Source organism: Mauremys reevesii, linkage group 2 (genome assembly GCF_016161935.1).
Source record: "Mauremys reevesii isolate NIE-2019 linkage group 2, ASM1616193v1, whole genome shotgun sequence".
NCBI lineage: Eukaryota > Metazoa > Chordata > Testudines > Geoemydidae > Mauremys > Mauremys reevesii.
In genome coordinates this window covers 115,641,990-115,664,945 of record NC_052624.1, presented here as the reverse complement: position 1 = coordinate 115,664,945, position 22,956 = coordinate 115,641,990, and the positions used below count along the sequence as shown (strand labels likewise).

General features: G+C 48.5%; 1 protein-coding gene across 7 annotated transcripts in view; it reads right to left on the bottom strand.

The window, feature by feature from the left end:
• The window catches only part of INVS (inversin), a 241,438-nt gene that overhangs the window by 141,504 nt on the left and 76,978 nt on the right, over positions 1 to 22,956 (bottom strand). Inside the window, exon 1 of one of the 7 annotated variants that reach the window (XM_039525064.1) lies at positions 17,185 to 17,314. The exons of the other annotated variants lie outside the window; for them this stretch is intronic. Within the exon in view, the coding sequence (XP_039380998.1) occupies positions 17,185 to 17,187 (3 nt within the window). The 5' untranslated portion in view covers positions 17,188 to 17,314. Of the gene's footprint in view, positions 1 to 17,184; positions 17,315 to 22,956 lie in introns of those variants that run through there. 7 annotated transcript variants of the gene reach the window in all.

Genomic DNA, 22,956 nt, shown 5'->3' with positions numbered 1-22,956 from the left:
GCCTACGCAGATAAACCCAGCCCAGCATATGGGGGTTGCCTCTAGAAGGCTGTGTGTATGATGTGAGGATCGACAGGACTCAAACCTGTGTGGGCAGAGCCTCCAGGCCACTTGGCAGCAGCTGTAACCTGCCTGCCCCCTTCTCCCTGCAAACTGCAGCAGACATACACTAAGGTAAGTGCTGCATGAGAGACCCGATTGGCAGCCACTTAGGTGGATCCTGATTGTCCCCTTGACTCTATATAAGCCCACAGAGCATACCAGGACGTGCCAAGGCAACACTACAGATTCTTACTGGGCTGCCATGATTGACTCTGCTTCTGATCTCCCAAGATCGACTTTGTCTCGGACTTGGATTCTGACCTTTACTCCAGAACCCAACACAAGTTCTGACCTCTGGTATTGACCTCAGCCTGGAAACCTGCCTGTGAGCTGCTTGAGCCATGCCCCCTACCCCAGAACTCTGACACCTTAAAGCTTGAAGACCTCTAGAAAAAAGTACTGCCTATCAAGCCTTGCCCCTTAAATTTCCTTCAATTTGGAGGACAGATTAAAATTTAAAATAAACTTGATAAATTAGAAAATTGGTCTGAAAATTATGGGATGAGGGGGGTCCAGGTTTAGGGCTTGTCAGGGTGAGGGTTTGAGGGCCTGCTTAATGGGAGAGCCCCAGCTGCTGCCGACGGGGCACCGCATGCTGGGCTCCTGCTTCCCCCCGCACCCCACAATTCCCCTCTCCCCTTTTCTTCTCCATCCCCCTTCCCTTCACTAGCAAGTGTGTGCACGCCAGCCAGATTTCCCCTTAGGAGCGTCCGTAGGGCCGACCCTCCACCCCCTCAGTTCCTTCTTGCCGGCACTCCGACAGAGGGGCAGGAGGGTGGGTATTGGAATGGACATGAACAACACATCTCAAAGAACAACAGTTACAAAAAGGTGAGTAACCATTTTTTCTTCTTCAAGTGATTGTTCATGTGCATTCCAAGCAGGTGACTCACAAGCCTGAGTTTAGGTGGTGGGGTCGGAGTTCACTGCAGATTAGAGCACCGCCCTGCCAAAGGCTACATCGTTTCTGGCCTGGTGCGTAATGGCATAGTGCGATGTGAATGTGTGGACTGAGGACCACGTGGCAGCCCTGCAAATCTCCTCTGTCGGGACCTGAGCCAGGAACGCAGCGAGGAGGCCTGTGCCCTTGTGGAGTGGGCTGTGATTGGCGGGGCAGACACCTTGGCCTGATTGTAGCATTCATGGATGCAAGCCGTGATCCATGAGGAGATACGCTGTGAAGAGACAGGGAGCCCCTTCATCCTGTCGGCCACAGCTACAAAGAGTTCGGTTGATTTCCTGAATGGTTTAGTTCGTTCAATATAGAATGCTAGGGCCCTGCGAACGTCCAGGGAATGCAGCCTATGCTCTGCGTTGGAGGAATGTGGCTTAGGGTAGAACATGGAGAAAAATGTCCTGCCCCATGTGGAATTGGGAGACCACCGTAGGAAGGAATGCCGGGTGTGTCCTGAGTTGGACTTTGTCTTTGTGGAAGACAGTGTATGGAGGCTCGGACGTCAGGGCTCTGAGCTTAGATACCTTCCTGGCCAAGGGTATGATAGCCACAAGGAATGCAACCTTATAGGAGAGATATAGCAAAGAGCACATAGCCAGTGGTTCGAAGGGGGGCCCCATGAGGGCAGAGAGGACCAAATTAAGGTCCCAAGCCGGGACTGGTTGTCGAGTATGCGGGAACAGCCTATCCAGGCCTTTGAGGAAGCGACAAATCAATGGGTTTGTGAAGACTGAACCACCTTCAGCTCCTGGGTGGCACGCAGAGATGGCCGCCAAGTGGACCCGAACCGAAGAGAGAGAGAAAGTCCCCGCTGTCTCAACTGGAGTCGGTAATCAAGGATGAGAGGGATCGGGGCCAGCAATGGAGCATGTCCCTGCTGTTCAGCCCAGATGGAAAAACGTTTCCACTTGGCCATGTATGTGGCCCTGGTGGAGGGTCTTCTGCTACCAAGGAGGACTTCTCTGACCTGCTGTGAGCATTGCATTTCCACCGGGTTTAGCCATGGAGCATCCAGGCTGTGAGGTGGAACGACTCCAGGTTCGGGTGGCAGAGGTGGTCCCGAGCCTGCTTGATCAGGTCTGGGAGCAGGGTCAATGTGAGGGGTGCCTGTATGGACATGTGCAGCAGCGACATGTACCACTGCTGGCGTGGCCACGCCGGCACTACCAGTATGACGCGAGCGTGATCCCCGCGTATCTTGAGGAGTACCCTGTGGACCATGGGGATCAGAGGGAAGGCGTAAAGCAGGCCGCCTAGAGGAAGGCATCCATTAGAGTCCCTGGACTGCGCCCCATGAGGGAGCAGAACTGTCGACACTTTCTGTTGTCCCTCGAGGCAAACAGGTCTATCTGGGGATAACCCGAGAGACGGAAGATTGAGCATGCCACGTCTCGGTGAAGGGACCACCCAAGACCATGGAATGAGCGGCTGAGGGCGTCCGCCAAGCCATTCTGCACCTCCAGGAGGTAGGATGCCATTAGGTGAATTGCATTCTGTATGCAAAAGTCCCATAATGCGAGGTCTTCCTGGCACAGGGGAGAGGAGCGTGCACCTCCATTTGTAGATATAGAACATCGCCGAGATATTGTCCGTGAGGACTGCAACACACCTGCCTGCCAAACGAGATTTGAAAGTGAGGCAGGCAAGGTGAACAGCCTGTAGCTCCCTGATGTTGATGTATAGGGAGAGGTCCTCTGGGGACCAAAGGCCTTGGGTCCTGAGATGTGCCCCCCACCCCAGATCAGACGCGTCTGTCACCAAGGAAAGGGATGGCTGAGGGATGATGAAGGGTACTCCCGCACAGACCACCCGCGGGTCGAGCCACCACTGGAGGGAATCCAGCACCGCTTGGAGAAGCATCACCACCGAGTCCAGCACGTCCTTGGTTAGTTGCTACACAGTCGCTAACCAGAACTGAAGAGGGCGCAGCCAGAGCCTGGCGTGGCTCACCACGTAGGTGCACGCAACCATATGTCCCAGAAACTTGAGGCAGTTCCTCGCTGTGGTGGTCAGGAAACGGTGGAGTCCAAGGATGATGTCGGACATGGACTGAAACCTGGCCTCCAGTAGGTATGCTCTGGGCTGTGTCGAGTCCAGAACTGCCCTTATGAACTGTATCCGTTGGACAGGAGACAGGGTAGACTTGGCCTCGTTCAACAGGAGACCGAGCTCGAGGAAGGTCTGTCTGATAAAGACCACCTGAGCCTCCACCTGTGCCTTGGAGCGACCCTTGATGAGCTAATTGTCCAGGTAGGGAAACACCTGAATTCCGTGCTTGCGCAGGAAAGCTGCTACAACTGCCATGGACTTTGTGAAGACCCTTGGGGTCGCTGACAGGCCAAAAGGCAGGACAGTTTCGTTGCCCACTAAGAAACTGAGATAATGTCTGTGCTGAGGGATTATTGCGATATGGAAGTACGAATCCTTCAAGTTGAGGGCGGCGTACCAGTCTCCTGGATCCATGGAGGGGATGATGGAGGACACAGAGACCATACAGAACTTGAGCTTCTTTACAAACTTGTTCAGATGCCGCAAGTCCAGAATGGGTCTGAGGCCCCCTTTCGCCGTCGGTATTAGGAAATACCAGGAGTAAAAACCTTTACCCCTAAGTTCCTGAGGAACTTCCTCTACTGCCCCTACTACGAGGAGGGATTGCACTTCCTGAATTAGAAGTTGCTCGTGAGAGGGGTTGCTCGTGAGAGGGGTTGCTCGTGAGAGGGGTCCCTGAGAGAGGGGCGGGGAGGTGGGCTGGTGGGAGGAGAATTGGACAGAATATCACCTCTCTACCGTGCAGAGCACCCAACTGTCCGATGTGATTTGGGACCAGGCATGACAGAAGGGGGACAGACGTGAAGAAAAGGTAGGGTTGGTAGGATCCAGATTCCTGACTGGTAGGTTGTCCTCGACCACACCATCAAATTTGGGGTCTAGGGCCCGACGGTGGCCGCTACTGACCGGACGACTGGCCAGAGGGCTGTTGTTGCCTTCTTCTGCCATTTCTGCTTTGCCTACACAAGGGCTCTAGGGGGTTCTGGGGCTGGTATGGCTGCGGAAATGGCTGTGGCCTGAATTGCCTGCGTTGGGTGGCTGAGGTGTGCAGGCCTAGCGAGCATAAGGTAGCCCTTGAGTCTTTTAGGCTATGAAGCCTCTTGTTCATCTTCATGGAGAAGAGCATGGGCCCCTCAAAGGGGAGGTCCTAGAGGGTCTGTTGGACCTCATGTGGAAGGCCTGATACCTGAAGCCAGGCTCCCCACCGCACGACCAGCCTGGTTGCCAGCGTGTGGGAGGCTGCATCCAGGGCTGCTTGGAGGGATGCCCTGGAAATTAGCTTCCCCTCCTCTCCCAGAGCGGAAAATTCTGTTCGCAATTCCTGGAGTAGGAGTTCAGCGAACTTGGACTAGGCCAAGCATGTATTTTGGCCATACCGGCTCACTATAGCCTGTTGGTTGGCTATACATAGTTGCAGACCCCCCATTGAGTACACCTTTCTACCAAAGAGGTCCAATTTCTTGGCCTCCCTGTTCTTCGGTGTAGACCCTTGGAACCCCTGACGCTCCCTTTGGTTGGCCGCATCCACAGCCAGAGAGTCCGGGGGAGGGTGGGTATATAGGTGTTCATGGCCCTTGGAGGGTACAAAGTAGCGCCTCTCTGTCTTTTTGGCCATAGGGGCCAATGAAGCTGGCATCTGCCACAAGGTGCGGGACATATCAGCTATCGTTTTGATCAATGGTAGGGCAAACCTAGATGGGCCCGAGGGGGCCAGGATGTCCACTACTGGATCTACATCCACCTCGATCTCCTCTGCTAGGATCGCCAGGCTCTGAGTGGCACACTTAAGTAGCTGCTGAAGCACCCGGTTGTCCTATAGGGCCGGTGCCACTGAAGTTCCCGCAACCGCCTCATCCGGTAAAGAAGAGGAGGAGATCACCTGCAAAGGACATTCCTCTGTACCCTCAGACTCTGCAGGGTTCTGTTGCGTGGCCAGTATGGATGTAGGATGCGGCACCGCAGCCGGTACCGGGAACGACGCCGAACAACGAGGCATGCTGGGTGGTGCCTGCAGCATCAGAAACATGGTCCCCGTCAGTGCCGGTGTCTGACTAGGCGGTGCCGGGTTCTGTTGCGGCACACTCCTGTCGGACAGTGGTGCTGGTGGTGGAGGCATTTGCGCCGGAGCCACCGACGTCGAGGAGACCGACACAGACCTGGAGCGCGGGATGTGTGCCTGTCCCAGGGACTGATGGTAATCCCAGGGAGTCCAGAACGGCCACGGGGAGGGCGGTTGCCACTGTTGCTGCCACTGCACCGGGTAAGGTTGTTGGCTTGCCTGAGAAGCCGACCTCCTGCTCCTCGATCTACTGAAGCGGCAGGATTCCGCCTCCGAGCCCGAGGTCTCCAAATAGGAGGACTGAGGGAGAGCAGTACCCACTGTCACCAGGGAGCGGTGCCACGAGGCTGGGGAGCGCTCTCTCTGAGCCAGTGTGGCGCGGGGTGGGGACAGGGGTGACATCATGGCCAGCTTGCCCCTTGATTGCATCAGGGGTCGGGTCGTGTCTGGCGGCTCTTTCACCAGCGCGGGGAGGCCGGCACCAGGAGGCTTAAGTCAGAGGCTGCCTCGATCACCTCTGGCGTCGATGGGAGACGCAAATCCTTGCTGAGGTCTGGGGATCTAGACCGGTCCGGACTCCACTGCACGGCCACTGAGACGGGAGTCAATGGGCCCTTGGGAGGATGCAGTTGTGGCTTGGCTTGTTCCTTGGCTTGGCCGGCCTTTTAAGGTCCTGGTGGGGTGATTGGTCCCTCACTGGCCTCTTCCTTTTTGCGGGCACTGGAGATGGTGATTGGTGCTGCACGGAGGCCGATTTTCTATGTCCTGATTCTCTCCGGTGCTGGGACTTAGAGGGCTTAGACTGGGCCTCCTGTATTGTTAGCAGTGCTGAAGTGCTGCGCACAGAGGATAAGGTGCTTGGTGCCAGATTGGCAGGCTCAGGGTCTGAATGTGGCCATAAAGCCACCTCCATCAGGAGCATTCTGATTCTCTGCTCTCTGTCCTTAAGAGTCCTGGGATGGAATCCCCTGCAGTTACTGCACCGGTCTCTTTGGTGGCTCTCCCCGAAGCACATCAAGCAGGACGAGTACGGGTCACTCTTCGACATAAACTTCCCGCAGTCCGTGCAGAGTTTAAACCCTGGGATCCCGGGCATGCCTCAGTGGGGCGACGAGTACATAGGGGGGAAGCCCCACAATAACTATTAACTATCTACAACTAACACTAACTCTAAACTATGAGAAAGGAAATAACTATATACACTTAGATGAAACAGTGCTAGGCTTGCTGCAAGAGCGAGCAAAGTTCCAGCTAGCCATCACCGGCAGTAAGAAGAAACTGAGGGGGTGGAGGGTCAGCAGGCCCCTATATAGGGTGCCATGGAGGCGCCACTCCAGGGGGCGCCATGGCCGACCCTACGGATGCTGCTAAGGGAAAATCTTCCGGCTGGCATGCACACGGCGCACACACACCTGGTTGGAATGCACATGAATAATCACTCGAAGAAGAACCATGCATTCTTTCTTTATTAATTAAAAAAAAATGAGATAACGGACAAGGTAGCCCAGGTGGGGTGGGGGAGGAGGGAAGGACAAGGCTACATTGCTTATTGTAGCCACACTAAAAATCAAACTGTTTGAATGACAGCTTCCATGCTGATGATGCTTGTTAAAATAATGCGTCATTAAATTTCTGAGTGAACTCCTTGGGGGAGAACTGTATGTCTCCTGTTCTGTTTTACCGACATTCTGCCATATATTTCATGTTGTAGTAGTCTCGGATGATGACCCAGCACATGTTCATTTTAAGAACACTTTCACAGCAAATTTGACAAAATGTAAAGAAGGTACCAATGTGAGATTTCTAAAAATAGCTACAGCACTTGACCCAAGGTTTAAGAATCTGAAGTGCCTTCCAAAATCTGAGAGGCACAAGGTATGGAGCATGCTTTCAGAAGTCTTAAAAGAGCAACACTCCGATGTGGAAACTACTGAACCCAAACAACCAAAAAAGGAAATGAACATTCTGCTGGTGGCATCTGACTGAGATGATGAAAATGAACATGTGCTGGTCCACGCTGCTTTGGATCGTTATCGAGCAGAACCAGTCATCAGCATGGACATATGTCCTCTGGAATGGTGGTTGAAGCACGAGGGAACATATGAATGTTTAGCGCATCTGGCATTTAAATATCTTGCAACGCTGGCTACAACAGTGCTATGTGAATGCCTGTTCTCACTTTCAGGTGACATTGTAAACAAGCGGGCAGCATTATCTCCTGCAAATTGTAACCAAACTTGTTTGTCTAAGTGGTTGGCTGAAGTAGGACTGAGTGGACCTGTAGGCTCTTAAGTTTTACATTGTTTTATTTTTGAATGCAGTTATTTCTTTGTACATAATTCTACACTTGTAAATTTCACTACAGTACTTATATTAGGTGAATTGGAAAATACTATTTCTTTTGTTTTTTTACAGTGCAACTATTGTTAATCAAAAATAAATATAAAGTGAGTGATGTACACTTTGTATTCTGTGTTGTAATTGAAATGAAGATATTTGAAAAGGTAGAAAACATCCACAAATATTTAAATACATAGTATTCTATTATTGTTTAATAGCTCAATTAATTGCGATTAATTATTTTAATCGCTTGACAGCCCTAGAAATAGTATTTTTCAATTAATCTAATACAAGTCCTGTAATACAATCTCTTTATCATGAATGTTGAACTTACAAATGTAGAATTATGTACAAAAAATAATTGCATTCAGAAATAAAATAATGTAAAACTTTAAAGCCAAGAAGTCCACTTAGTCCTACTTCTTGTTCAGCCAATTGAAAATCAAACAAGTTTGTTTACATTTCCAGGAGATAACGCTGCCTGCTTCTTGTTTACAATGTCACCTGAAAGTGAAATCAGATGTTCACATGGCACTGTTGTAGCTGGCGTCAAAAATCATTTCACACAGGTCTTTTTCCCCATGTTTATTATTGTTCCCGTTAGAAACAACAAAACCTTAAATAATTTGGAAGAATCAGAACCTTCGCAGTAGCAGAGGTTTTCATACTTTGAAAATAAAATAAGGTTTTTATTACAGATTTTGTCTCCTAGGGAGAGGAATTTGTTAGTGGCCCACAATGCCACAGGATAACATAAACAGTAGGTCTGTGAGTGGTGAGGAAAATGTCTAGCAGCAAGTAAAATAATGTAAAATAGGGGTGTTTTCATTACTTGACCGTAGAGCAATGAGTAGGGATAATGATGATAATACATGCTGCTTTATTTTTCTGTGTAATACTTTTTAACTTTAACCTCTCTTCAGTTAAATCTTTCCAAAGAAACTCTACGCTACTTCTCCGAAGCCTTCCATAATTGTCCACCAAGGAGAGAAATTCATATTGTGTGCACACAGAATAATATGTAACTAGCAAGATATGTGAAACAAAACAACTTACATGATCTTCTCTGAGGGCTAAATACTAGTCTCCTACAAGAACAGTGTTCTCTTCACATTACTTAGGCCTGGTCTACACTACGAGTTCATGTCGAATTTAGCAGAATTAAATCGAATTAACCCTGTACCCGTCCACACAACGAAGCCCTTTACTTCGATCTAAAGGGCTCTTAAAATCGATTTCTGTACTCCTCCCCGACGTTCTTCGGGAAGAAGACCGGGAGAAAGATGTCCTGGTTAACATGAAAGGCTGAAACCACCTTAGAGAGGAATGCCAGGTGTGGTCGCAACTGCACCTTGTCCTTGTGGAACACAGTGTACGGCGGGTCTACCGTAAGAGCCCTAAGCTCGGAGACTCGTCTGGCCGATGTAATGGCTACAAGGAAAGCTGTCTTCCAAGATAACAACCTGCTTGCTACTCTACCTAACGGCTCAAATGGGGGAGACATAAGTCTGGTTAAGACCAGGTTGAGGTCCCAGGTCGGGGCTGGGCGGCGTACTTGGGGGTATAAGTGCTCCAAGCCTTTGAGGAACCTCGAAACAATAGGGTGTGAAAACACGGAACGGCCACCTTCCCCTGGGTGGAAGGTAGAGATGGCTGCCAGGTGTACCCTCAGTGATGATACTGCTAGGCCCTGCTGTTTGAGAGATCAGAGGTAGTCCAAAATAGAGGGGATCGAGACCTCAGTGGGAGTAAGATTACGCGTTTTGCACCAGCAGGAGAAACGCTTCCACTTGGCCAGATACGTTGACCGGGTGGAAGATTTTCTGCTACCCAGGAGAACTTGTTGTACTGATGCAGAGCAACACAACTCTGACTGGTTTAGCCATGCAGCAGCCACGCCGTGAGGTGAAGGGCCTGCAGGTCCGGGTGGCGAAGTCTGCCGTGGTCCTGAGTTATGAGGCCTGGGTGGAGTGGCAGAGTAATTGAGTTGGCTATCGACAGGTTGAGCAACGTGGTGAACCAGTGCTGCCTGGGCCATGCTGGAGCAATCATGATGAGGTGCACCCTGTCCCTGCGGAGTTTTAGCAGGACCCTGTGAACCAGCGGGAACGGTGGGAAGGCATAAAGGAGGTGGCCCTTCCACGGCATCAGGAAAGCGTCCGAGATCAATCCCGGAGAGAGACCTTGGAAGGAGCAGAACATCTGGCATTTCCTGTTCTCGTGGGAAGCGAACAGCTCTACATGGGGAAATCCCCAGTTCTGGAAAACGGAACGAATAACATCTGGGTGGATCGACCATTCGTGAGAGAGGAAGGACCTGCTGAGTCGATCCGCCAGAGTGTTCTGAACTCCCGGGAGAAAGGACGCTACCAGGTCTATCGAGTGGGCTATGCAAAAGTCCCAAAGGTGGATGGCCTCCTGACAAAGGGGGGAGGATCATGTCCCTCCCTGTTTGTTTATGTAGTACATGGCCGTTGTGTTGTCTGTAAACACTGAGACACAACGGCCCTGTAAGTGATGCTGGAACACCTGGCACGCCAGGCGGACTGCTCTCGGTTCTCGGACATTTATGTGTAATGCCATCTCCTGAGGTGACCAGAAGCCTTGAGTACGAATGTGTCCGAGGTGAGCACCCCAGCTGAGAGATGACGCGTCCGTCGTCAGGGACATTGAGGGCCGGGGCGGATGAAACGGCAGCCCTGCACACACCAAGGAGGGAGTTAGCCATCAGTCTAGGGAGCTTAGGGTGCTCAGTGGAATGGTGACTATCGTGTTTATCGGGTCCCTGCCTGGGCGGTATACCGAGTTGAGCCAAACTTGGAGAGGGCAGAGGTGGAGCCGGGCATATTTGGTTATGAAGGTGCAGGCAGCCATATGACCCAGGAGACCGAGAACCGTGCGGGCCGAGGTTGTTGGGAAAGTCTGTAGAACTCGGATGATTGTCGCCATCGCCTAAAAGCATGGCTGTGGCAAGCAGGCTCTGGCTAGATTGGAGTACAGGATAGCTCCTATGAATTCCAGTCTTTGCGTGGGAACCAGAGTGGATTTTTCCACATTGATCATCAGGCCTAGGCGGGTGAATAGGTCCTTGACGATGCCCACACGCTGAGTAACTTGGGTCTCGGAGGGTCCTCGGATGAGCCAATTGTCCAGATATGGAAAAACATGTATCCGACGTCGGCGGAGGTAGGCGGCGACTACGGCCATACACTTTGTAAAGACCCTTGGGGCTGCAGAAAGGCCAAACGGCAGGACCGTAAACTGGAAGTGCTGACGGTTGGCTACGAAGCGAAGGAATCTCCTGTGCGGGGGAAAAACGGCGATGTGAAAGTACGTGTCCTTCATATCGAGGGCGGCGTACCAGTCTCCAGGATCCAAGGACGGGATAATGGTCCCCAGGGATACCATGCGGAACCTCAACTTTACCATAAACTGGTTGAGGCCTTGCAGCTCTAGAATACGTCTGAGACCTCCCTTTGACTTGGGGATTAGGAAATAACGGGAGTAAAACCCCTTGCCCCTTTCGTCCATTGGCACCTCCTCTATAGCTCCCATGGCGAGGAGCATCCGCACCTCTTGCAAGAGGAATTGCTCGTGAAAGGGGTCCCTGAAGAGGGACGGAGTTGGCGGGTGGGAGGGGGAGTTGAAATAAATTGGAGGTGGTACCCATACTCTACCGTGCGTAGGACCCAGCGATCCAAAGTCAACTAGGACCACGCCGGGAGGAAGCAGAAGAGACGGTTGGAGAAGGGAGGAGAGGGATCCTGGCCTGTGACTGATACGCCGCTCTCGGGCGCACCTTCAAAAGTTCGCCTTTGGTCCCGGTGGTGGTTTCGAGGGACCTTGATTTTGGCCCGCTTGGGATCCTGAAGGTCGCCTGTGACCACCTTGGCCGCACCGCCTGCTAAAGTCCTGTCTCTGTCTAGGTGCAGAGAATGGGCTGTGAGGCTGGGGACGGAAAGGCTGGCGTTGGGTCACCGGCGTATGCATGCCCAGAGAACGCATTATGACCCTGTTGTCTTTCAGGCTTTGCAGCCTAGGGTCAGTCTTTTCAGAGAAAAGGCCTTTACCATCAAAAGGCAAGTCCTGGATGGTGTACTGCAGCTCTGGTGGGAGGCTTGAGGCCTGAAGCCATGAGATGCGCCTCATGGCAACACCCGAGGCCAGAGTCCTGGCTGCTGAGTCGGCGGCGTCCAACGAAGCCTGGAGGGAAGTCCTGGCCACCTTTTTCCTTTCCTCCAAGAGGGCAGCGAACTCTTGGCAGGAGTCTTGAGGGAGAAGCTCCGTAAACTTACCCACACCCACCCAGGTGTTATAATTATAGCGGCTAAGCAGGGCTTGTTGATTTGACACCCGGAGCTGTAGGGCACCTGCAGAGTAAACTTTGCGGCCGAGTAAGTCCATCCGACTAGCCTCCTTCGATTTCGGGGCTGGCGCCTGCTGGCCATGGCATTCCCTCTCATTAACAGACAGGACGATCAGTGAGCAGGGAGGAGGATGGATATACAAGTACTCATACCCTTTAGAGGACACCATATATTTACACTCGACTCCCCTGGCCACAGGAGGGATATAGGCTGGAGACTGCCATATAGTGTCCGCATTGGCCTGGATGGTCCTAATAAACGGTAGAGCCACTCTAGTGGGGGCATCCGCCGACAGTATGTTCACTACCGGGTCCTCTACCTCCAGGACCTCCTCCACCTGGAGGTTCATGTTAAGCGCTACCCTCCTGAGGAGGTCCTGATGGGCTCTCAGGTCTATTGGAGGAGGGCCCGAGGAGGATGTTCCTGCCACTGCCTCATCTGGAGAAGAGGAAGAGGAGATACTGGGGACGAGTGGGTCCTGTGCGGCCTCTTGCTCTTGGGCAAGCTCCTGCTCCAGTGGAACCTGGGAGTCTGGTGGGTGAACTGGGGCGTCCTTCAGAGCAGTCGGAGGGGGATGGCTAACCGTCACCTCTGGCACTCTGTGCTCTGATGGGACAGAGCGGGATGGCACTACTGGTACGCCTGGGCCTGGTGGTAAGCCCAGGGTGTCCAGAAAGACCACTGCTGGGGGCCTTGGTCCTGAGCCTGGGTCTCTTGGAAGGCTCTGGTGGGTACCTCAGAGTCATGGTCCTGCGCATAAGAGCTGTCCACGTGGGAAGACCCTGATGCGTGTCTGGACGGCCATGGAGGAGCTGAGAAGCCCTGGGTGGAGTCTCCGTCTCTAGTGGACCTTGCTCCACTCGGCATCGGGGACTGGTACCAGGAGGCATACCGGTACCGGGAACGAGATCGGGACCTGCGACCAGAACGGTGCCGGGAGGTCGACCGAGATCTCAAGCCTTGGCGTCGGGAGCGGCTACGGGAGTCCCGGTGCCTGGAGAGGTGCCAGGAGCTGGAGCGGTGCCGAGAGTGACGGGCCGGCGAACGGGACACTGAACGCCGCCGCGAGTGCGACCGGTACCGATGAGGGGAACGGTGCCGGGACTGCGAGCGGCATCGGGAGCGGGAGCGCCGGTGGGACTGAGAACGTCTGCGGGACCGTGATCGGGAATGGTGCCGCTCTGGTGTGCCAACAGAGGATGGTCGTATCAAGGCAGGGTTGCCGATCGACTGAATTACCCGCACCGGCAGCGCCGGGGGACAAGGCAGCATCGACTCTGTCATGGCAATCAAATTGTGCGCCGTTGAGAATGTCTCCAGCGTGGATGGAATCGTAAGCTCAACCACAGCCCGCGCCGGGGAGCTGACAGGCACCGGACTCGACGGCCCTTGTGGGACTGGAATCGGCAGTGCCGACGTCGTCGGTGCCGCGGCAGGTGTTGGTGCCGGGCGATCCGACTTAGACGAGCTCTCTGGCTGCGGTGCAGGTGGCACGGAAGCAGCAGGAGTCTTAGGCTTCCTTGACCTCGGGGAGAGGGAGCAGCGTCTAGTCGACTTCGGTGCCGGTGCCGGCCGGTGCCAAGAGGTTTTGGCCGTACCGGGGTGGTCTGGTACCGAGGAGGCGCTTCTGCCCGCCGATTGTCCAGCACTCGGTGCCGAAGATGGGGGGGTAAGAGCCGCCTCCATAAGGAGCTGTTTTAGCCGAAAGTCCCGCTCCTTTTTTGTTCGAGGCTTAAAGGCCTTGCAAATGTGACACTTATCTGTCAGGTGAGATTCCCGGAGGCACTTAAGACAGGAGTCGTGTGGATCTCCTGTCGGCATCGGCTTGTGGCAGGCCGAGCATGGTTTGAAACCCGGTGAACCGGGCATGGGCCCCGGCACCGGGTGCAGGGAAGGGGCTAATCCCTGAACCCCCTTTAGCTATATAAACTAACTATAAACTACGTTAACTACACTATAACTATAAAACTTGGAACTATATACACAAAAAAATACTAGAGAAACTACAAGTAGCTAGGGAAGTGGAGGTCAGTAAACCGCACTCCACTGTTCCAACGACCGACACGGACGGTAAGAAGGAACTGAGGGGCGGTTGGGTCGGCAGGGGTATATATTCGGCGCCATGGCGGCGCCACTCCAGGGGGCACCCAGGCGACCCACCGAGTGTTGCTAGGGTAAAAATCTTCTGACGAACGTGCACGCAGCGCGCGCACACCTAATTGGAATCAATATGAGCAAGCACTCGAAGAACCATGCAGTCTGAGAATCAAAAAAGAGCTCCAGCATGGACCATACGGGAGGTACTGGATCTGATCGCTGTATGGTGAGAGGATTCTGTGCTATCAGAACTACGTTCCAAAGACGAAATGCCAAAACATTTGAAAAAATCTCAAAGGGCATGATGGAGAGAGGCCACTACAGTGTTGCATGAAAGTTAAGGAGCTCAGACAAGCCTACCAGAAAACCAAAGAAGCAAACGGAAGCTCTAAGGCAGAGCCACAGACATGCCACTTCTACGTTGAGCTGCATGCAATTCTAGGGGGAGCCGCCACCACTACCCCACCTCTGACAGTGGATTCCGAGGAGGGGGTAATCGCAGCCATGGCTGAGGATTCTGCGGACGGGGAAGATGAGGAGGAGCAGGAGGACGAGCTTGCGGAGAGCACACAGCACTCCATTCTCCCCAACAGCCAGGATCTTTTTCTCAGCCTGACTGAAGTACCCTCACAACCCTCCCAAGGCAGTACCCCAGACAATGAAGCCATGGAAGGGACCTCTGGTGAGTGTACCTTTGTAAATATAAAACATGGTTTAAAAGCAAGTGTTTTTTAATGATTAATTTGCCCTGAGGACTTGAGATGCATTCACAGCCAGTACAGCTACTGGAAAAGTCTGTTAACGTGTCTGGGGATGGAGCAGAAATCCTCCAGGGACATCTCCATGAAGCTCTCCTGTAGGTACTCCAAAAGCCTTTGCAGAAGGTTTCTGGGCAGTGCAACCTTATTCCGTCCTCCATGGTAGGACACTTGACCACTCCATGCTAGTAGCAAGTAGTCTGGTATCATTGCATGACAAAGCCTGGCAGCGTATGGTCCCGGTGTTTGCTGGCATTCAAGCAACATCCATTCTTTATCTCACTGTGTTATCCTCAGGAGACTGATATTGTTCATAGTAACCTGGTTGAAATACAGGAATTTAATTATGGGGACAGAGGTGGCTGTTCCTACTAGGCTGTTTGCCTGTAGCTGAAAAGAAATCCTTCCCTGCAGTTAGCCAAACCGGGGTGGGAGGGAGGAGGGGTATTGGTGCTGAGCTTTTTGCGTTTGGCTAGCAGGGATCTTCCCTGATACCAGCCACGCGGTGCGGGGATGGATAAAGCGATCATCCCAGAGAACTGGATGGCCTGGATGGGCTATGGCGTCTGCACAGTTCACCCAGGAACAAAGGCGCGAAACGGTTGGCTGCCGTTGCTTTCACGGAGGGAGGGGTGAGGCTGTACACAGAACCACCAGCGACAATGTTTTTTGCCCCATCAGGGATTGAGATCTCAACCCAGAATTCCAATGGGCAGGAGAGACTGCGGGAATTATGGGATAGCTACCCACAGTGCAACGCTCCAGAAGTCAACACTAGCCTCGGTACATGGACACACACTGCTGAATTACTGTGCTTAGTGTGGCCACATGCACTCGACTTTATACAATCGGTTGCCCAAAATCAAATACTGTAAATTCGGAGTAATCCCATAGTGTAGACATACCCTTAGGGCTTATCTTCATGTAAAGCGCTACAGTGGCACAGCTGTGCCACTTTAGTGAAGACACTACTAACCCAACAGAAGAGCATCTCCCATCGGTAGTTAATCCAGCTCCCTGAGAGGCAGAAGCTGCGTCAGTGGGAAAAGCTCTCCTGTTGACATAGCTCTGTCTACATTGGAGGAGGGTGAGAGGCTAGATCAGTATAACTGTCACTCAAGGGTGTGGATTTTTCAGACACTTTTGTGATGTAGTTATGCATAAGAACATAAGAATGGCCGTACCAGGTCAGACCAAAGGTCCATCTAGCCCAGTATCTGTCTACCGACAGTGGCCAATGCCAGGTGCCCCAGAGGGAGTGAACCTAACAGGCAATGATCAAGTGATCTCTCTCCTGCCATCTATCTCCATCCTCTGACGAACAGAGGCTAGGGACACCATTCTTACTCATCCTGGCTAATAGCCATTTATGGACTTAGCCACCATGAATTTATCCAGTCCCCTTTTAAACATTGTTATAGTCCTAGCCTTCACAACTTCCTCAGGTAAGGAGTTCCACAAGTTGACTGTGCCCTGCGTGAAGAAGAACTTCCTTTTATTTGTTTTAAACCTGCTGCCTATTAATTTCATTTGGTGACTCCTAGTTCTTGTATTATGGGAATAAGTAAATAACTTTTCCTTATCCACTTTCTCCACATCACTCATGATTTTATATACCTCTATCATATCCCCCCTTAGTCTTCTCTTTTCCAAGCTGAAGAGTCCTAGCCTCTTTAACCTTTCCTCGTATGGGACCCTCTCCAAACCCCTAATCATTTTAGTTGCCCTTTTCTGAACCTTTTCTAGTGCTAGAATATCTTTTTTGATGTGAGGAGACCACATCTGTACACAGTATTCGAGATGTGGGCGTACCATGGATTTATATAAGGGCAATAATATATTCTCAGTCTTATTCTCTATCCCCTTTTTAATGATTCCTAACATCCTGTTTGCTTTTTTGACCGCCTCTGCACACTACGTGGACATCTTCAGAGAACTATCCACGATGACTCCAAGGATGCTAATATAGGTTTGTAGTAAAGTGCAGACCTGGTTTTACTGTTGTCTCTAGGGTGACCAGACAGCAACTGTGAAAAATCAGGATGGGAGATGGGGAGTAATAGACCCAAAAATCAGGACTTTCCCTATAAAATCGGGACATATGGTCACCCTAGTTGTGATTCCCAAGCCTCCAGTTCAATTCCCAGGCCCCGCATGGGTTATCATTTTTGTGTTTTTTCCTTTTTAATTTAGTTTGCAAGTTCTTTGTCTATTTATTTACCTGTAAAGTACCATGCATTAGCAATAAGAGTTTCCCTACCACCGCCCTCTTCCAAATTCATCATGAATAAAGTCAATTGGATGTGTTAGCATGGATTAGTAGTTGCACAAATATTGTACTGTTACATGTGTCTATTTCAAGATGTGCCCTGATGCATATCTGCATATTAAAGGAGAAGAATCCTAAATTCATGCTTGAGATGACACACAGCAGAAGAACTGGAACTAGTGACTCACCATTCACTGAATTTGCTGCGAATATCATTAAAGGGTTCAGTAGCTTTGCTGGCTTGGGCACTGGGAGCAGTTTGCATTTCTGGCAGCTTTGTTGAGGCTTTTGGCAGACTTTTTTGTAAGCTTTCACTGAAGAGCAAGGGTCGATGGACAGTAAACTCCAGAAGCTGGAAGAAGTGATTTGTCTGAGCTCATCCTTAGTTTATCCTCTCCAATATTTTGTCCGTTTTATTTTAAAGTAAAATATTGTAGTAGGAAAAATAATCCTAGCAGGTTTGTTTGTGCCTTGGTGAATCCACTCTGTTCACATAAAACCACAGTGTTCAGGCAATACATATATAAAGTCCAGAGCAGTTGAAGATGTGAATTCTACTCTCTGCCACCCTTATGGTCTATGGGAATAGCAGCTGTAGCCTCTCTGTGCCACTGACATTGAGTACTGGTACCTTTGGATCCATGTGAATTCTACAGTCTCTCCCCTGGCCCACCTCTACCCTGCTTCCATTATGGCTTACTGTGCCAATGGAGGGAACCTTTCCATGAGCTGCAGGAAGTATGTACTCCAAGGCCTGGTCTGCACTATGGGGGTTAGGCTGAATTTAGCCGGGTTAGGTTGATTTAAAAATTAATGCATCCACACAGCCAACCCCCTTCCGTCAACCTAAAGGGCTTTTAAAATCAACTTCTGTACTCCTCCCCAGCAAGGGGAGTAGCACTAAAATTGACTTTGCTGGGTCGAATTTGGGGTAGTGCAGATGCAAATCGACGGTATTGGCCTCTGGGACCTATCCCAGAGTGCTCCATTGTGACTGCTCTGGACAGCACTTTGAACTCCAATGCACTAGCCAGGTACGCAGGAAAAGCCCTGGAAACTTTTGAATTTCATTTCCTGTTTGGTCAGCGTGGCAAACTCAGCAGTACAGGTGATCATGCAGTCCCCCCAGAATCATAGAGCGTAGAATGTTTCTACACTCCCCCTATCATCTCCGTCCCTGAGGTTATCACAGATTAGAAGGCACACAAAATGCAGAGACAGACAAAGACCCGACAGAACCAGAATCTAAGGCAGTTTGGCCTTCCTAAGCTTCAGGGGATGGTAAGCCTTAGCCACTGCTCACAGGTCCCAAAAGGAAGGCTTGAATGTGCCAAGTCCAGTCAGACCTGCTTAGCAATTATGGTTGGTACACAGGCAGCTGTAGCATGAGGCCTTGTCTAAGAGTGGGAGAAACACGGGATTTACCCCAGGGCAGGAGAAAGCAAGAGGCCCAAGGCTTGACAGGGTGCACTTGGAGCCAGGGAGGGGCCAAAGGCTACTCTTTTACAAAAAGGGATAGACTCAAAGTTCAATAACTCCTTTTGCTTTAGAGGAATACAATGAAATTCATTTATTTTACTCTTTCATCAACAGAACATTCTGAAATATGGTGGCATTTCAGTTTACCACAAACAAAAGGTAACACAGGGCTGCTATTTTTTTAAAAAATAATCTTAGCAAGGGTATAATCTTTACTGTTTCAGTCAAATGTAAATTTAAGTTATATTTATTTCTTTTCCCTTTTTACTTTTATAATTTTAATTCTGAAGTACCTTGGGATTTGTGATATAAGTGAAGTATAGTTTGCTGTCCTTGTATCTACATTACCCTTTTATTTAGCTTGTTTGGGGAAAAAATCCACATACTGATCAGATTTCCTCAAGAGGGCACTCTCCTCCAAATCTCCTGTTGTACACACTATTTTTTGAAAGACTGAAAAATTTTCCAGGAAAACTAAATCACTGAAGTAATTTTTAAACTTAGAAATTACACATTAACTTTTGAACCATAACACTTCAAAAGATAATTAAAAAATTCATATTGAGTTACAGTTGAGATTTAACAGTTGCTTATTTCTGATAAGGTAAATTGTGCATATTCATTAGTAGTGATTCCTTAGATCTCTAAAACCAGGATAAACCTGTAGATTAATAAATACTAAAAAATTTTTATCAGTGTACACAGACACTCAGATAAGAGGCAATATTATATGAATTACATGAATGGCACCTTGATCTTAGATTAAGAAACAAAACATAGAAGCATATATTAATTATTTCACGTTACAATAGCATCCTTTCCAAAGAGGTTAACATAGCCCCTATGCAAAAAGAGCTGTTTTAAAACAGCTGTTGACTATTAGATTCTTTCTAGACTCTTACTACTCAATCAATTTGTTAATGCTCTGAAAGGTATATCTTCATATGACTTGCATTTATGTATCACAGTGTAATCTGAATGCTCATCTTTATATGCTGAGATTAATACAGTTGACTCTGCTCTGCTTTTGAACTCTTGAATTCTACTACTGAAATTTTTTAGATGTTGACACCCAAAAAACAAAAAGTAGTGAGAAGAGGGTTATGATGTTTTGACCCACAGAAGTGCATGGCCATTTGCACCACATTCAAGTGTTTTAAATTTCTTAGGAAGGAAATTGATTGTGCACCTCTTTTAATTGACATTTTTCTTCTACATTTTCTCTGACTGAATGCCCTTGTAGAAGAAGCATGCTCCCAATTCATTGATCATGACTAAGAATGACACGGAGCAGATGGGAGATTTTGCTCCACCTGTACTTATCAGTTTCAGCTGCTGTTTAGGAAGTCATTGTTAGTATCTTTTACTTCTCATTCTTTTACACATTTAGATACAGCATTGTTCCAAAATATCTTAAATGTAATGATTACAACAGCACCAAAGATACAAACATCAGAACTGGAATTCTGATGTTTATATTAACAGCTAATTGCTAGAAATCTGAGAACAGTTCTTCAAAATAAAGTAGAAATAAAATAATATTAACAAAACTAAAACCAATGTTTTAGAAAGGCAGATTAGTTAAGGCTTCTTCTGTTTTGATAAATTAGGTGTTTGTGAATGAGGTTGATATACTGGTTTGATTTCTAATGCAGTAAAACCTTTCTAAATATTTCTGTAGGTAGACTATCTGTGGTTAAGAAAATTCTTAGCATTGTAGAATTTGTATTTTACAATACAGGCTCAATTATACCACCTTTACACACACACACACACACACACACAGTTGTACCATATGCCCCAAAAATCAGTGGAACTACTCTGAGAATAAGGTACTACTGAAAATGAGTATGAGTATCACAATAAGACGGTTTCTCTATATTTGCTGACAAGAAACTTCATTAACACAGAGTAAGCATTGACTGGTGGCATCTCCTGCTCTTTCAGACCTGCACTGTACTCAGATTACATTTCCCAAAATTAAAAAATCCCCTGAAATAGAGGCAGATTGTAGCAACATGCCTATGTTTCATTTTCAGATTCTGCCAAGGGTAGTGTTTGAATCTACGGTGCCTGGAGTAGCTCAGGTTTAATGGACAGTGCATATCCTTTTGAGCCACTAACATTCTGTGCTTAGTGGCTGGCTAGCAGCCCTCTTGGCTATTTTGTCTGCATATGCGCACTGTAATCTGTTTGGCTCACAAGCATGAGATTCAAGCATATCTCTAGCATGTAACTATTGAGTAATGTTTTAAGTATTACTTCCTCAAAGGGGTAGTGGGCCCCTGGAGTAAATGTTGAACTATTGAGACTCTTTGGGGCCCATGGCTTGATCCTAGGGTGATCAGATGGTAAGGGGAAAATATCAGGACCACTGCAGTGGTTGGTTTTTTTGTTTATTTGTTTTGTTTTTTTTAAACACTCACCCGTCCAGGTCTTTGGCGGAGAAACCTTCAGTCACGGACAGTGTTCGGCAGCATTTTGGCGGCAGCTGCTTCTGTCTTTGTTGGCAAGGTTTATTACCCGCCGCTGAAATACCACCGAACACGGTCCACGACTGAAGGACTCTCCGCAGAATTGCCGCCGAAGACCAGGAAACAAACTATCGGGACAAATACCGTCCCGACCGTACTCCAGTTGAGACACGGGACAAACTCCTCAAAATCGGGACAGTCCCAATTTTATCGGGACATCTGGTCACCCTACTTGATCTCCAAGTGTGTGCAAAAAACATTGATAAAAAAACTGTCACCACTAAGAAATGTTTTTTTTCCCTGGGGGAGAGGGGCTGAATCTTAGGATAATTTGCACAAGGCTTTCCTAAACTTGGATCACTAACTTCACCCCACACCTCCATGAGGCAGAAAACTTCAAGGAGATGTGAGAAAGCAAGTGGATTTTAGAGCACTTACAGGAGTCATCCTTTAAACAGGAAGCATTTCCCAATCTTAACTATAGTGGAGTTGGTGCTCTCCTATAATCCCGTATGACAAATACCTTTAACACAAACAATGGTTTTCTTAGCCATGCAAAGTCAGCTCATGGCAACATCTAGAAATGTTTTTTTAGTGCTTAAAAAAAGCAAATTGGAATCAGAATTTATATCTCAAAAATTCCCAAAGTCAGAACTGGCTGACGCACACTATGTACAGTACTATTAATTTCTATGTACAATTTATTTGGTCTTGGTCTGTAAATCTTGTAAAGTATAAAAATGATTTATCTCAGCATTAACAAAAAAATCTTAATATTTAAACTGATTTTTAATAGCTAAAATTAATCCTGTTGCAAAGATTCCTTGTTGTTGTTCAGTAATATCTGAAAAAGTTGTAAAACAAAGGGTACACCAACCCAGCTATTTTGGTAAACTTAACACTAGAAGTGATATTCATCTACCAGGCTGCAAAGAAAGCACTAAAGCAAAAACAAATTCCAGTGTCTCCATTATACACTGCAAAACTGTAAACAGACTGCGCAGACATCAATTTTTTCTGGGGTGTTCCCTTAAATTTTTGTAAGATACAACTGATACACTGGGTGAGAATCAAAAAGTGAAGAAGATAAAAAAATTCTTATCTTAGCTCCCAGTGCTGTAGGTACTGTTAATTCATGCTGCAGTGTTCTAAATGTACTGAAGTCTGAACAGTTACTGAAGAACAACTGTAATTTCCTTTTCTCTGTCCCCCTAAGTGTCAAGGAATTTATGAGAGCTAAATTTCATTTACATCTATATCCCCAGAAAAGCTGCTACTTAAAGTTTAAGGATATTATGAATAAAACTGATGTATGATTACATTTTGACTGAATAATAATGATGTTGCTTTGACATTATTAAATACGTAAGCTAACTAGTGGGTGTATTAAAGAAAATCTTCAAAAATACATTTTATACATTTGGTGCTGCACTATAGCATTAGTCCACTGAAATTCAGCACTGCAATAAATCTGTGGGTGCTACAATTTTTCTTCCACATTGATAAAAATGATGCCATACTCTTAAACTAAAGTAAACTGCTGCCTGGCAAATTTAAATATCTGATGTATTGCTAATCCTCTCAACTCAACCATGGCAGCAGCATCACTAATCTTGACATTGTATCTAAATCTTACAAAGTACCCTTTTAGCAACTCCACTAGAAGCAGTTTAGACTCTAAGCTGAAACTCTCAGCCCAAAGAGAGAGGCTCAAATAGCTGAATAGCAGTTTTATTTGCCAGTTTCCAAGTTTAAGATGTTCATCCATCTGGCAAGGCATCTTAGGCAATACATCAGCCAAGAACAACTCTCTATGTCTTGAATCCAATTCTGGCTATCAAACATGGCTTGACTGAAAGCAAAACAGCATCTTTAGCTGCTCTGTAGCTGAAGTCCGATAATATTTCTCTCCAATACCTCTTGCAACCTTGGCTTCGATATCTTGGTTTCCATAGGAATAGACAGCTATCAAGTGGCATATGGTCAAAGGGTTCAAGAGAGAGGAAA